Here is a 15,946-nt window from a genome sequence, read left to right as displayed (position 1 = left end):
GATAACCTTAACAGACTGTCTAACTAATTCCATCCTCTCAATTTATGGGTGAAGAAACAAAGACTCAGAATTTCAGCAACGTGGGTTCTGGTTGCAGCCAGCTGACATGGATTTTTAATCCCACTAAGGCAGAACCAGTGTTTTCCCAGAGAAGCAATGTCACAAATGGCGCTGGGAGTAACTGTCAGTGCGGCTGTGGGTAGGGATCAGCCACGTCACTTGTTGCATGTGGTCTGGGAGCACAACCGCTGTTCTTAATGCAGTAGGAATTTTCCTTTAGGCTCCAAATGATGAATTTAGGTGAACTCTTAGAACACAGACTATTAGGAAATTAGTCTCCTCTGTCTGGACATACTTGGCTCTTTTCTGCAATTTACTGCTGGTCATTTAAAGTCAGTTCCAGTTCTGAAAGAATCACATGTTTAATTTATTTTTCCCTCCTCATAAGGAAGCATTTTTTAAAAACTACGTATAATACATACCATTTTAACCACTTTTAAAAATACAGTTCAGTGGCATTAAGTCCATTCACATTGTTGTGTAACCATCATCTCCATCCTTCTCCAGAGCCTTTTCATCTTCCCCAAGTGTACCCATTAAACACCAACTCCCACCCCCTACCCAGCGCTTCATTCCCTCTACCTGTAAAACATACTCCTGTCTCCTTGTCAGGATTGTTGTAAGAGAGTGGGTGACAAGGATGTAAAGTGGGATGCTTGGCTCAAAGGTTATTTTCCTTCCTTTAGCTTGTGAGTGTATCCAAAGCTTCTGAAGTTGGAGTATAGGATTCTTCAATATCACCACCCTGTGCCAAGAAGATATATTTTATAATAAGGGGAAGTAAACAATTGAGAATATATTTAATTGAAGCTGGGGGTAAACTTGCGGAGTAAAGAAAAAAATGATTTAAGGGATTAAAAAATACACCTGAACACACAGGGCTATTTTTACGGTAGGTTCAGTCACTATTATAGTTTAAATGAATTTGTAATTTTGTCTGTATCTGATCTAGATTTCATGTAAATATAGACCTGATTTTGACTGTTGGCATTATTTTCCTTTTATGTTTTTGCTTCATTTCCTCTCAATTTTTAAAAAGGATTTTATTTATTTATTTTAAGAGAGAGGGGAAAGGAGGAAGAGAAGGAGAGAAACATATATCAGTTGCCTCTTGCATGCCCCCAACTGGGAACCTGGCCTGCAACCCAGGCATGTGCCTTGATGGGGAATTGAACCTGTGACCTTTCAGTTCTTAGGGTGACACTCAATCCACTGAGCCACACCAGCCAGGGCTCAATTTTTAGGTAGGTTTTTTTTCTTTTGTGGTCCTATCCAACTTCCTGGTTAAGAACTTCTTTTGTTGTTGTTTTAGAACTCTGCTTTAGGTACTTCAGTAGAGAATCAGATTTTACAACAGTGAACTCTATTTTAAAATTTGGTTTGGGGGTTATTTTCTAATTTTTTTTATACATTTGGAACAGCAACAATTAATGAGCCCCCTTTAAAAGAAAGTTTTGGTAAGGGGAGGTGGTAGACAAAAGCCAACTTGTACAGTTTCCCTAGAATGGTGTTTCTTACAGAGACTGGCGTGAAATTAGTGATCCATGTGCCTCTAGTTCTTTATCTTTTCAAGTAAGGGGATTAGGGGTTTTCTATCTTTTTACCCGTGATGGTATAGTAGCTTTTTTTCTTTTTAAGTCCTCACCCAAGAACATCTTTTCATTGCTTTTAGAGAGAGAGGAATGGGATGGGGGAGAGAGAAAAACATGGAATAATAGAGAAATGTTGATTGGCTGCCCCCTGTAGGCTTCCATGACCAGGATTGAACCTGCAAGCTTTTTTTTTCTTTTTAAGTATACTTTATTGATTATGCTATTACAGTTTTCCCAATTTTCCCACTTTATCCCCCCTTCTACCCTGCATCCCACAATCCTCCGGCATTCCCCCCCTTAGTTCATGTCCATGGGTTGTACGTATATAAGTTCTTTGAGTCCTCTGTTTCCTATACCATTTTTTATCTCTCCCCATCTATTTCATGCCTACTAATTATGCTTCTTCTTCCCTGTACCTTTCACCTCTATTCCTCCCTTCCCATCCCCACACTGATAACCCTCCATGTGATGTCCATTTCTCTGATTCTGTTCCTGTTCTAGTTGTTTGCTTAGTTTTTGTTGTTTTTCTTTTCTTTTAGGTTCATTTGTTGATAGTTATGAGTTTGTCATTTTACTGTTCATATTTTTGATCATCATCTTTTTCTTAGATAAGTCCCTTTTACATTTCATATAATAAGGGCTTGGTGATGATGAACTCCTTTAACTTGACCTTATCTGGGAAGCACTTTATCTGCCCTTCCATTCTAAATGATAGCTTTGCTGGATAGAATAATCTTGGATGTAGGTCCTTGCCTTTCATGACTTTGAATGCTTCTTTCCAGCTCCTACTTACTGCAAGGTTTCTTTTGAGTAATCAGCTGATAGTCTTATGGGAACTCCTTTGTGGGTAACTCTCTCCTTTCCTCTTGCTGCTTTTAAGATGCTCTCTCTTTATCTTTATCTTGGGTAACTTAATGATGTTGTACCTTGGTGTGTTCCTCTTTGGGTCCAACTTCTTTGGGACTCTCTGTGCTTCCTGGACTTCCTGGAAGTCTATTTCCTTTGCCAGATTGGGGAAGTTCTCCTTTGACGCGGATCCCGGCCTGCAGGATCCGGTATTGTGGTGGCTATATACAAATACACAGGGACTACAGAAATCCTGTGGAGGAAAAGGGGCTGTGTGGCCACTGTCCAAGTTAGAGAGAGGGCCCCAAGACCCCGGCCTGGACAGGCTTTTATTGTTTTTCTAGGCCCCTTACATCAAAGATGGTCCTCATTTATTATGCATAGGTTTGTTTTGGGTGGTTATCTTTTGCAGACAAAGGAGAGGATGTCGCTGAATACATCAAAGGAGGATATTTGCAATGTAAAAGGAGAAATGGTCGAAAAGGCTTTGTCCCATACCTGGAAGGTCTAGCTCAGATTTTGGGAAGATGAAGATACTCAGTAAACATTTGCTGCCTCAGGGTGAGGGAGTTTTAGCAAGAGCAAGTCTCATAGCAGTCTGGGTACAATGCAGGCCTGATTTCCCCCTGGAGAACCTATCCATGGGCGTGGGTCCTGCTCACCAACCTCGCTCCCCACTGGCTTTTCCGAGTGGGGGCTGAGCCACATTTCCCACGCTTGGAACGGTTCCCCACACTCCTTCATTATTCAAAAAAGTTTTCAATTACTTGCTGCTGTTCTTCTCCTTTTGGTCCCCCTGCAAATTGGAAGTTGGAACTTTTAAAGTTGTCCCAGAGGTTCCTAAGCCTCTCTTTATTTTTTTGAGTTCTTGTTTCTTCATTCTATTCCAGTTGGATGTTTATTTCTTCCTTTTGTTCCAAATCATTGATTTGAGTCCCGATTTCCTTCCTGTCACTGTTACTTCCGTAAATATTTTGCTTTATTTCATTTTGGGTATCTTTTATTTTTCAACCAAGCTCAATCAGTTCTGTGAGCATTTTGATTACCAGGGCTTTAAATGCTCCGTGAGATAGGTTGGCAATCTCCTCATCACTTAGCTCTCTTTCTGAAGTCTTGCTCTGTTCTTTCATTTGGGCCATATTTCTTTGTCTTGGCACAGCTGATAGGTTGTAAGGGGGCGGGGCCCTAGGTATTCACCCGGGCAGGGTAACCCTCCTGTTCCTGCTCAGTGGGGCTGCCTGTGGGGCTGGGGACAGAGAGGGAACAATGCAGCTCACCTGCTTGTCTCTAGCCTGCTTTCCAACGAACTCTGGTGAGACTGGGAGTTTCTCCCACCACAGCAACCCCGGCCTAGTCCACAGTCAGCTCTGAAACCCAGTTTCCCGTTCAGTCAGCCCTGCCTGCACAGTCCACAGCCTTGCTGAGGTTTCTCTCAGCCGGCCCAACCCACGCAGTCCCCCGCCTTACCACAGGTTCTCTTTATCGGCTGTGTTACCAGCCTGGTTGTTCTGTTTGTTTCCTTAATTCCTTGGTTGTTAGAGTTCCATGCAGTTTGATTTTCTGGCACTTAAGGTTTTGATTTTAGATTGGTTATTATCCTCCTTTTGGTTGTGCAAGGAAGCAAAGGGTTTCTACCTACTCCTCCATCTTGGCCGAACTTCCCAACCCTCAAGCTTTTGGTGCACAGGACGCTCCAACCAACTGAGCCACACCGGACTGGGCTAGTAGCTTTTTAATGTAATGTTTTTGGCCATAAAAGTAGACCTCTAGTTCTGATATTGGAGCCATTAATAATGCCCCATTGGATTTCAATAAATGATTTCTTATAGCTTTGAATGTTTTTAAAAGCCTTGACAAATTAAGAAATATAATTTGTCTCATTAAACTAGGGTTTAACAATGGGAAAAGATGTGATCCTTCCTTCAGGAGCTTTGAGTCTAATGGAGGAGAGGCATGTACTCATGGAAAGTGATGGTGACCAGCAGTGGGGCAGAGAGAGGTGTGGCAGGCCCTGGGTGCAGTGGGAATGGCAGGGGGAAAGAGAGGGTTGGAGAAAGGGCCCAGTTCTTGGCTTGGGCACTCTTGTGTTGTTAGGGACCATAGGGGGAGCAGGGTGGGTCACTGTGGGTCACATATCTGTAGGGCTGGGCATGTACAGAGGGGTATGTCCAGGAAGTACCTGGTTTTGTGACCTGGAATCAGAGACCCCCCCTCCCAAGGGGGAGACATGGGGTCACATGAAAACGGTCAGGTAGCATTAGCACAGGGGTGAGGACGATGTATGTGGGATGTGTATCCAGAAGAACAAGGGAGGCAGTTGTGTGCAGAGCACCCAGATACGGTAGGTGGAAAAGGCAAGGTGTAGAACTTTCTGTTGTGTGACTCTGGATCTGCCTGCCTGTGAGAAGTACAAGTAAGCGGCTGAGGAGCAAGGGAAGTTCTTTGTCATTTTGTACATTATATGGGGATGATATATTACAAAAATAATTTTTTAGGGACAGATAGGGAAAGAGAAGCCAGAAATGTCAGAGGAAAATTAGTGATCGGCCGTGTCACCTGGTGAATAGTGGTCAAATGACTTAAAGATAAAAGTTACTATTGGGTTTAACAACCAAGAGGTTATCTTTAGCAGTCCTTGGAAGTTTATCTGTTACAATTTTTTTAATTCTTATTGATTTGAGAGAGAGAGAGAAACATTGATTTGTTGTTCCACCTATTTATGTATTCATTGGTGGTTGTTTGTATGTGCCCTGACTGGGGATTGAACCTGCAACCTTGGCGTGTCAGGACAGCACTCTAACCAACTGGGCTACCTGGCCAGGGCTTTGTCCTTGGAATTTTATGTGGAGCAATGAGGGTAGAAGTCAGATTGTCCTAGGATAATATATTCAGCCACAAATGTCACTGACTGGTTACGTATTTGGGAGGAGACATAATTTGAAGTTTAACTATTTTTCTTATTATACATAACATTCCAAATTTAACTTAAATATTTAGTACTAGAACTGGAATGAACCTTAGAGTTAGTTTATCTAACCTTCTCACTTTATAAATGAAGAAACCAGATCCAGAGAGAGAGAGGGGTGCCCCTCTACAGATTAGTGTAAGACCTGCCCAGGACCTGCTTCTCACTGGCTCCCTGACTTAGTAGCCTTGGGCAAATTACTTACTTCCTCTGTGCCTTGGTTTCCTCATTGCCTCATGGGCAATAGTTATATATTATAGATTGGTTTGTGTGAATTAAATGGCTGTATGTGAAGCGCTCAGAACAATGCCAGAGATAGTATGTATGTGTTCAGTAAAAGTTCAATGCCAGAGATAGTATGTATGTGTTCAGTAGAAGTTAACTATTAAGTCATTATTCAAGCCACCATTCTTTCCAGTATACTGCAGCCATAATGTCTTGCTAGAATTTTCTTTATTAAAAAAAGGCTTAGCTCTTTAACTGTACTTTTTATTGTACCCATGTTTTCCTAGACCAGTTGACCGGTTTGATCGGGACAGAGCACTGAGAGGACGTGGAGGCCTGAGAGGGGGCCTGCGGAGCAGAGGCAGAGGTGGTCCTGGGAACAGACCTTTTGACCGTTTTGACCAGAGAGGGAAACGGGAATTTGAGAGATATGGTGGGAATGATAAAATGTAAGTTTCTTTGTAAATGCTGTTTTCACTTTAAGATCTTAGTCATATATAACATGAATCTGTTACATGTTAGTATTTAGTTGACTTTATATTAGTATACTGCCATTCCTGAAAGAGCTGATCCTGGGATAACTTTTAGATCAACTTCTCTGAGTTGGAGATTGACTAGAGGCCAGCTTCCAGTTTAAGGGGATATCCTTTCTTTCTCTAGAGCGATCAGAACTGAAGACAGCATGGGTGGATGTGGAGTTCGCCCCTGGGGATCAGGTAAAGATACCAGGTACGGTGCAAATGTGTGCATTCCGTGAACCTACAGCTAAGTGGAAGTCTCGATCTTAATTGGCCTTTCATGAAAATTATGTCCTTTGTTGTGCGTGCAGTGCCTTTATACTTACGTTCCTTTAAGTAGAGATTGATTTTAGGCTTTTGTTTTAACTTTAAATAATGGGTTTGCTATGTTGTAATTAGATTTGAAAACTGTTTTTAAAATTCTTGTCTTATTTTAGCCAAACAAATTTGTGTGTTTGTTCGTGCACCAAGCACGAGACATTACATTGCAAAAGCCTCAGAATGTTTTTTAAATTCCTGGATATTCTATATTTCATTTTTCTGTGACTTTCCAAAGTTCTTATCTACATTGCATCTTCATTTCCTGAAATCATTTGCAGATTGAAGCTCAGTGACAAGTTTTGCCTGAGGTTCAAATTTGACATTTCTCTGAGGCATCGTGGTGTCTCAGATCTGTTCCAGTTTTGCTCCTTAAAGGAGGTACGTGGTTCTGCTGTGTCTGTCGTTTCACTGCTGCAGGGACAATGCCTTCCTGGTGTCTGCAATGGGATAGGCAGGAAGTATTCAAGGCAGTGTGGGGTGACAAATGGGTCACCCTAGGACATGTGGCAGGGTTTCTACAAGTTTGAACTCTTGAGAGGATCCAGACTTCCAATTTTCTTCTTTTGAATATAAGCTTTTTATATACATTTATTTTGCTTAAATCGTTGTCCTTAAAGACAAATGTACACAATAATATCAAATGTAACATAAAATTTACTACCATTGTACATGTGTTGTCCTTGAAAGGAAAAAAAACTTGTTAAATATTCTTGATCTGGGCTTCCATAGGATTTTTTTTTCTTTTCTTTTCTTTTTTTTTTTTTTGTACTTGTGAGAATTTAATGAACTCCTGTGTGTGTGGCTTCAAGCTACCAGGACACAGGCTCCACCAAGACTCCTCATCTTGTCCTCAGCTCTTCTCCTGAGGAATTTGGCCTTCACGATGACAGGCTGCTTTGGGAGCTTTCCCTGCCCCAGGACTTTGTAGTAGCCTGATCGCACTGCAGCAATCATGGGAGCAGTTCCAGTCTTGTTTTCAGCAACATTTACCCGTGTCTGCTCACTGACCAAGGTCCACACTTTATCCAGGTTGACAGTGGGGCAGAAGCTCTGGTTCCTCTTTAAATGGTCATGCCTCATACCAACTTTCCCAAAGTAACCTGGGTGGTATTTGTCAGAGTTGATCCTGTGATGATGTAAGCCACCAGCATTACCTCGGCCTCCCAGTTGCTACCTGTGCTTGATGATGCGGCTGTGGCCGTGGCTCACATGGCCCCAAAGTTTCCAGGTTTTCCTCAGTCTGGATGGTGTGTTGGTGGCTGAGATGCCTCCATAGGGTCTTTTTTATTTTTCTTCAGAGCATTTTTTTAAAGATTTTATTTATTTATTTTTAGATAGAGGGGAAGGGAGGGAGAAAGAGAGGGAGAGAAACATCAATGTGTGATTGTGTCTCACTCGCCCCCTACTGGGGACCTGGCCCACAACCCAAGCATGTGCCCTGACTGGGAATCAAACCAGTGACCCTTTGGTTCACAGGCCAGCACTCAATCCACCGAGCCATGCCCGCCACGGTAGTAGGCTCTTGATTCTAAATGTTTTTATTTTGTTTTATTTTACTGTGATTATAGATAGATAATATATTTTTAAAAAATGATGCGGACCCCGGCCCGCAGTGTGTTGTGGCTGTAACGAACAAATTCACACGGACTACAGAAGTCCTGTGGAGAAAAAGGGACGGCATGGCCGCTCTCTAAGTGAGAGAGAGGGCCCCGACCCCTGCCTGGACAGGCTTTTATTGTTTTTCTGGGCACATTACATTGAGGATGGTCCTCATTTACTATGCACAGGTTCACTGTAGGTGATTACTTTTTACAGAAAACAAAGGAAAGAATGTTGCTAGTTACTTCAAAGAGAAGGATGTTACAGATCAAGGGGAAAAGTGGTTGAACTGGTTACACTCCATACTTGGGAGGTTTAGCACAGATTTTAGGAAGTTACTTTAGAGATGAACATTTGCTGCCCTCAATCCAGGGTGAGGGAGTTTTAGCAAAAGCAAGTCTCATAGCAGCCTAGGTACAATGCAGGCCTGATTCCCCACAGGAGAACCTATCTGTGGACATGGGTCCTGTGTGCTGGACCTCACTCCCCACTTGCCTTTCTGGGTGGGGGCTGGGCTACATTCCCTATGCCACACAGAATGGTTCCCTATAAAAAAGCAATACAGGCAACTCTTGAATCATCTGATTTACTACTTTAATGCTACCACTCCATTTCAGTTTGCATTTGAACTTAAAATTATTTTTGGCTCCAAGTGATAGCTTACCCTAAGGCGTCGGTCTTGGCCTTGTAGCATGAAGAGGTGACCACACGTGCTCCTGGCAGACTGGCATGTCTGATGTGAAGATGAAAGGTGCCCTGTGGCACTCATTTTGGATCGATTTGTGAGTTAGAAAGTCAGAGCTCTTAGGTGATAATAATCTATAATTGAAAGATTTTACTTAGTATAAGACTTTAATTGAACACAATTAACACATTGAAATTTTGATTTGCCATCATGAACATCATGTAGTACAGTTGAGTTATGTGCAACTTTTGATTAAAAAACAAGAGCAGAGGGGAGCCTAACACAGGAAGTGATGTGTCTGTCCATGGCTGGCGAGGCCAGATGCCGCACAGTTCAGTGCAGGTGTGAGGGTTTTGCTGTAGTTTAGCAATCCTCTTTGAAGATATTTGCAGCATAATTAGATTTGTGGACAAGCTGATTTAAAAATGGTGTGGTTGAGCCATTTCCAGTGTTATGGTTTTCAGAACAATTTGATTGTGAGTACCTGTGCTGAAAATAGAATTTGTTCCATCAACAGTAATTTAAGGAGTATAATGTCAGATATTACTTGCTTGTTACCAATTGAAATAGACACCCACAAATGCAGTTTTCAATAATGCTGCCTTCCAACTTCTGTTGTGAAGAGCAAGACAGTTTATGTAGTTATCAAGTAACATTTGGCTAAAGTCTGTTCACTGTCATAGATTTGGTTAAATGTGAAGTCTGATTGAATGAACTAGGAAACAAAGCCTTCAAAGCCTTGAGGTGTTTAATATTGTTTTGTGGAACATGCTTGTGCTAACAGGCATGTGCTATGTTAAAAGAACTGGAGTCAAAATATAGACTTGGGAGCTCTGGACTGGTAGCTCAGGGGGCTAGAGCATCATCCAGATACGCCAAGGTTGCAGTTTGATCCCTGGTCAGGACAATTACGAGAATCAACCAATGAATGCATAAATAAATGGAACAATGAATTGATGTTATGCACCCATGCTCTTTCACTCTCTCAACAAATCAATAAATGAAAAATTGAAAAATATGTAGACTAAGTTCTGGAGCTAGATCATCTAATCCAATATTGATGATTACTTTAAACAAAATAACAAAATCTGCCAAAATAAATTGTACCTAATTTTGAAACTTCATTGTTTTGTAGTTGTGGTCAAATGGTTCTATAAGAGCTGTAAATACAGTGTTAGTTTTGGTTTATTCATAAAATAATAAAATAATTTAAAAATAACTTAGGGGAGACCTGTGATTTTTTTTCTTTGAAGTCAATTGCTCAAGTTTTAGAAATACTGATTTTTACAAAGTGTCTTTGTTTTGTATTCTGCTTTTCTCCTTCCCCATGTCTTTGTAGCCACTGATGAATTTTAATTGTTGAAAGCTAGGAACCGTCGGTACACCTATGTTTTTCATCCCCTTGGTTTATTATATGGCCAAGAGAGTAAAGAGGAAATTGGAGCGATTCAACGCTGAGGCTGCTGCTGGACTTTGGGGCTCCCAGATGCTGAAAATTCCCATGACTCCACAGGTTCAGGCAGATGTGCAGAGGCAGCCTTTGTGAAGGGACCTCTGCTGGGCAGAGCAGCAAGGATGTCCTTCCAAACACGAGTGTGTTTAGCCCTAGTAGGGTAGGCTCATTGGCTAGAGCGTCATTCAAACACATCAAGGTTGCAGGTTCAATCCCTGGTCAGGGCACATAGAAGAATCAGAGGGGCCCTGGCTGGTGGCTCATTTGGTGGGGAGTGTTGTCTTGTTCACCAGAAGGTTTTGGGTTTGATCCCTGGTCAGAGCATATACCTAGATTGCGGTCTGGTCCCCAGTTAGGGTGCGTTTGGGAGACAGCTGATCGTTGTTTCTCTCTCAGGTGTTTCTCTCTCACATCGATATTTTTCTCTGCCCCCCTCCTTGCTTCCTCTCTCTCTGAAATCAATAAACATATCCTTGGGTGAGGATTAAAAAAAACCCAGCCAATGAGTACATAAATAAATGGAGTAACAAATAGATGTTCCACTCTGTCTCTCCCTTTCCTCTCTCTCAAAAATCAATAAATAAAAGTAAAAAATAAACACAACTGCATTTGATTTAGAACCCTTTATAAAAGTAAAATATCATCACTCAAATTTTATGTTGAAAAACTGAGTTTTAAAAGTTGATTATAATAGCTTTGATTTGAGAATTTAAAAATATCAATTTAAAAAGTCTATTCTGTTATTCTACAGTTCAATTTATGTTTACTTTTGAAAAAATAGCTTATGTGATGAAGCTGGGTTATGTATGTAGTATAAAATATTTCTAACAGATATATAAAATCCATTATATTGGTACTATATATCCATTTTATACTCAAGTAATTATATACAAAGTCAATATAATTATTAGCTAATTTTAGCATTTTCCTGAAAATGAAAGTTCTTATGCTGGGGCTTTTTAAAAAAATATTTTATTTCCTTTTAGAGAGAGGGGAAGGAAGGGAGGAAGTTAGGGAGAGAGACATGGATCTGTTGCCTCTTGCATGCCCCCACCAGGAGACCTGGCCCGCAACCCAGGTGTGTGCCACAGCAGTCAGGGTAGGACATTTTTGTTGTTAAGTAATGATCAGATGGATTAATCTCACCATAAAAAGGAAGATTAAGATCATATTTTAAAAGTTCACAGAAGTTTTACATTGTATTGTAATTTTCAAATATGTAGATTGTGTGTTTAGATGTGATGGTATATAAATTGATGTTTCAAACCTTGTATTTCTAATATACTTATTACCAGCTTGTTTGTAATTCTGCACACTTATTTTTGTGGAATGTTTTTACCTTTTTACCATTTTTTAGAAGTCTGATATGAAGCCCTGGCTGGTGTGGCTCAGTGGATTAAGCACCAGCTGCAGGCCAAAAGGCTGCTGGTTCGATTCCCCGTCAGGGCACAGAACCTGCATTGTAGGCCGGGTCGCCAGTTGGGGGTGTGCAAGAGGCAGTCAATCTATGTTTCTCTCGCTCTTATTCCTTCTTTCCCCTCTCTCTAAAAATAAATAAATAAAATCTTCTAAAGAATAAAAAAGTCTGATAGGGCATATTCTTACTGATTTAGTCATTTTATGGTCCCTGTTAATGTTGGGAATTTCCTAAGTTTATAAGAGTTTTGAATAATTCTTCTGATCCTTTATAATCTGTTTTTAACTTTAGGCCATTCATAGAAACTTCTGTTTCTCAAAGTACCTTTCATATTTGTGGAAATAATTGATGTGGATTAGTGAATAAGAGCATTTTCTTTTTCATTTTGATGTGGATTACCTGTATGTGTATATATAAGAAAGAGGACATTGAAATGTTTTTTTCTATCTTGAATATCAAAGAGCATTGATGTGAACAAGTTTGTATGACTAGAATGGTCTCGCTGCTTTTCAGTGATGTGGAGCCATCTGCGTCTGCGGAGGAGTCCCCTGTGGTGGAGGAGCCCCCAGACCCCCTAGAGGAAGGGTCTCCAGCCAAGTACGTGTTTCATTCATTTTTCCCTTTGGGTTGTTGGTCTTTCTCTTACTGATTTCTTTTTTTTTTCTTTTTTCTTTTCTTTTTCTTTTGGTTCAGTAGACTCTAGCCACATGTGGCTCTCGGGCGCTCAAAATGTAGCTAGCATAACTAGGAAACTGGATTTTCAATGTTGTATAATTTTAAGTAGTTTAAATTTAGATGTAGCCACATGTGGATAGCACAGGTAAATTAAACCTAACTCAGGCATTTTGAAAGGTCAAAGGCTAGGTCACAAAGTAGTTATCTGATGAGATAACTACCTAGCCAATTAAGTTGATTATTTCATAATGAAGTTTTAAAGATCATCAATCTGCTGGTTGATACCAAGAAATTTTAGTAGTTTGTAGCATGATAAAGTTTCAGAGCCATTAAAAAATTTTATAGTACAGGGAAGAAAAGGCACATGGGGTTTCTTAAGGGAATAGACAAGTACCAAATAAAATGTTTATATTTAGGACCAGAAGAAAATGTAATACAATAGAATTAGGGCAACTTTAAAGAAAAGCATCCTAAGGATAATGGAGGGAGTTACTATGGAAAATTGTGTAATATATTTAAAAAAAAAAGTGGTTTTGACTGTGGATGGCCATAGGTCTAGAAGCAAAATTATATATTTTATAATTAGTCCCTCATTTGGTTTTGTTTTTAATTTTAGCATATGTACTTTTTTAAAAAGTTGTAGCAAAAAACATAGGAGACCTAACCTCAACAAATTTTTAAGAGTACCTAACAGTATTGGTGACTACAAGCACATTATATAGCAGATCGCTGCAACCTTTTCAACTTGCAAGACTGAAACTGTACACCGTTAAACTGCAACTCCGAACTTCCCACACCCACCAGCCCCTGGCAGCCACCGTTTACTTTCTGCCTTGATGAGTTTGACTACTTTAGATGCCTCTTATGAATGCAGCATGTATCCTTCTGACACTTACTTCAATTAGCATAATGTCCTCAAGGTTCATCCATGTTGTTGCAAATCACAGAGTTTCCTTACTTTTTAAGGCTGAATAATATTCCATTGTCTGTAAATGCTACATTTTGTTTACCTGTTCATTAGTCAATGGACTTTCCACCACTTGGCTATTGTAAGCAATCTCTTACCAATTTCTAAGAGCTCCTCACAGAGCAGAAAGCTTAGCCTTTCATCATATCACAGGGTTTATTTACTTAATGTATTAATGAATAATTGAACTAGTTAATAATTCAAATAATCTAATGAATGGTTAGTAATGATAATTAATGGCTTAAATTCAAGACTTCTGCCCTGTGCCCACGCGTCTTTTCCATCAGCAGCCTGTACTGTGACTAGTCTCTCTCTTGTCGTGACCCCTTCTCTTGTCCCTTTATTCTCTCCTCCCTCTTTTCTTCATGGAGCTAAGGTCTCTGTTCCATCTCTAGTATTCTTGCCAATTCTTTATACTCCTTTGCCCCTTGGATTTTTTGTTGTACCTTGCTAGCAGAATCTGCCTCCTGGGTGACTGCTAGCTATCTGCCTTGCCTCTGCCTGCACCCACAGGCTGAGCTCTACATGTCACAGTGGGGCTGACAGGAACCCCTGTAAACTCTTGATCACCAGCTTTCTGAAATGTGCCATCAACACTGCCCAGCGATCTCCATTTCTTGGGTATACTCTTCCTCTCCCCGACTACCCTGACTGGTTTAATCCTTCCTGTCTCCTCAAATCTGTCACTGCCCCCGTTTGCTTATACCTGCTCTTTCATTTTCTAGATACAACTTTGCCCCCTACCTAACAGAGAAATTAGGAGCCGTCAGATGGGAGCTTCATCACCTTCCCACTCCCAAAGGTGCGAATTGCCTATACCTGCAGGCCTTCCAGCCTCCTTGCCTCATGGTGAGAGGGAGGCGTCTCTCCTCCCACCTCTTCAGGCTTTGGAACCTGTTTGTTGCTAACTTCACAGAAGTCTCACACTGTCGTGTATCTTCTCCCTTGTTAGGTGTACTCGCCTCCTTCCTCCCTGCTCTGGTCTTCCGACCAACATTTTAAAAATTAAGATTGTAAACATGCTCAATTTCTCCTATTTTCTCCTCTTGCCCCACATTCTCAATCAGCTACCTTTTTCAGGTGTGCGCTCTTTCTTCATTTTCTCCCTTCTTACTTAATCTTCACTTCCCTCTAGGTCTGCCTCTGTCCTCATTGCTCTTCTGAAACAGTCACCACCTGTCTCCGGGCCTAATGGATGTTTTGGTCCGTGTTGCCCTTGACCTCTCAGGACATCTGACTTTATTAATCTTATTAAGCATATCCGACCGTTGGTTTCTATGATTCCTGCACTCTCTGGCTTTCCTTCTGCCTCTCAGCTCCTTTGTAGACTTATCCTTGTCACTCTGGCCTTTTAAAATATTGAGTTCTTAAGAGCTCTGCCCTAGGCCTTCTTCCCTTCCTGTAGTGTCTCCTTATAGGAACTCACAGACCATGCAGCTTGAATTGTCATTTGTACACTGACTCCAGAATACATGGCTCGGGCCCTGAACTTTAGCATGGACTCCAGGCCTGTGTATCCACCTTCCTACTGGACACCTCCCCTTGAACCTCCCCAGTGCTCCTCCTGCCCTGCGTGTCCACAACTAAGGTCCACATACCTCCGGTTCTCATCAGGTGTTCCATCTTGGCAGACAGCATTGCCATCCAACCAGTTGCACAGACCAGAGCCTAGGGGTCATCCTTGAGACCTCCTCCTTTTTGATGCCCTTCCTCCCCCAAATCCAGTGTGTCACTCTGCCCTGATGATTGGTATATTTTCCTAATATCCATTCCCTTCACTCACCATCATAGTATCAGTTATTGCATCTGACCTGTCACTGTAGCTGGTAATGGGGCTCCCTGCACGCTCACCTTCTACCAGCCTGTTGCTGCACCGAAGTAGCTTTCACACTGGCAATCCGATCGTCATGCCCTCACACCTTGCGGTAAGACCCCCGTGGCTTCATGTCCCTTTTCTGTTCCTTGTCCTGACCTGCGTGGTCCTGTGTGGTCTGGCCCCTGCAGAGTTACTGTATGTTCTTGGTGATCACCAGGTGGCCCTTATTTTACGTTCCCTTCCCCTCACTTGCCATAGGGCTTTTATAAGTACTGTTTCCTTTTTTTTCTTGTAGCTCTCTTCCAAATCCTCTTCCACTATTCTCCTATTTAACTTTTACTCATCCTTCAGCTTCCAAGGGGCAGGGTGTCTATTGGTTTAAGAATATGGACTCCAGCTTTGGCTGGTGTGGCTCAGTGGTTTGAGTGCTGGCCTACAAACCAAAGGGTCTCCATTTCCATTCCCTGTCTAGGGCACCTGCTGGGTTGAAAGCCAGGTCCCCAGTAGGGGGCGCTCAAGAGACAACTAATTGATGTTTCTCTCCCTCTCTCCCTCCCTTCCCCTTTCTAAAAATAAATAAATAAAATCTTTAAAAAGTAAAGAATATGGACTCTAAGCCAGTATGCTGGGTTCAAATCCTGGCCCTGCCACTTACTGGCTTGGGCAAGTTATTTAATCTCTCTGTGTTTCAGTTTCCTTCATATGTAAAATGGGAATAATAATAGGATCTATATCAGAGGGTTATTACAAGGGTTGGTTGGGGGAATCTGTATATGTGTCATGTAGAGTAGGACCTGGCGCATCATT

The 15,946-nt window shown here is 41.5% G+C and overlaps 1 protein-coding gene and 1 pseudogene across 2 annotated transcripts in view; one reads left to right on the top strand and one right to left on the bottom strand.

Annotated features, from left to right (window-relative positions):
• The window catches only part of HABP4 (hyaluronan binding protein 4), a 39,463-nt gene that overhangs the window by 9,522 nt on the left and 13,995 nt on the right, over nucleotides 1-15,946 (top strand). Inside the window, exons 3-5 of one of the 2 annotated variants that reach the window (XM_024558301.4) lie at nucleotides 5,976-6,137; nucleotides 6,349-6,417; nucleotides 12,195-12,278. In XM_024558301.4, the coding sequence (XP_024414069.2) occupies nucleotides 5,976-6,137; nucleotides 6,349-6,417; nucleotides 12,195-12,278 (315 nt within the window). The remainder of the gene's footprint in view (nucleotides 1-5,975; nucleotides 6,138-6,348; nucleotides 6,418-12,194; nucleotides 12,279-15,946) is intronic. The other variant, XM_053925121.2, reaches the window with a different exon arrangement.
• LOC112302751 (large ribosomal subunit protein uL15 pseudogene) lies at nucleotides 6,912-11,614 on the bottom strand (annotated as a pseudogene).

Source organism: Desmodus rotundus, chromosome 1, assembly GCF_022682495.2.
Source record: "Desmodus rotundus isolate HL8 chromosome 1, HLdesRot8A.1, whole genome shotgun sequence".
Lineage (NCBI taxonomy): Eukaryota > Metazoa > Chordata > Mammalia > Chiroptera > Phyllostomidae > Desmodus > Desmodus rotundus.
The sequence above is the reverse complement of the archived record's forward strand: the minus strand, read 5'-3'. Positions and strand labels throughout refer to the sequence as shown.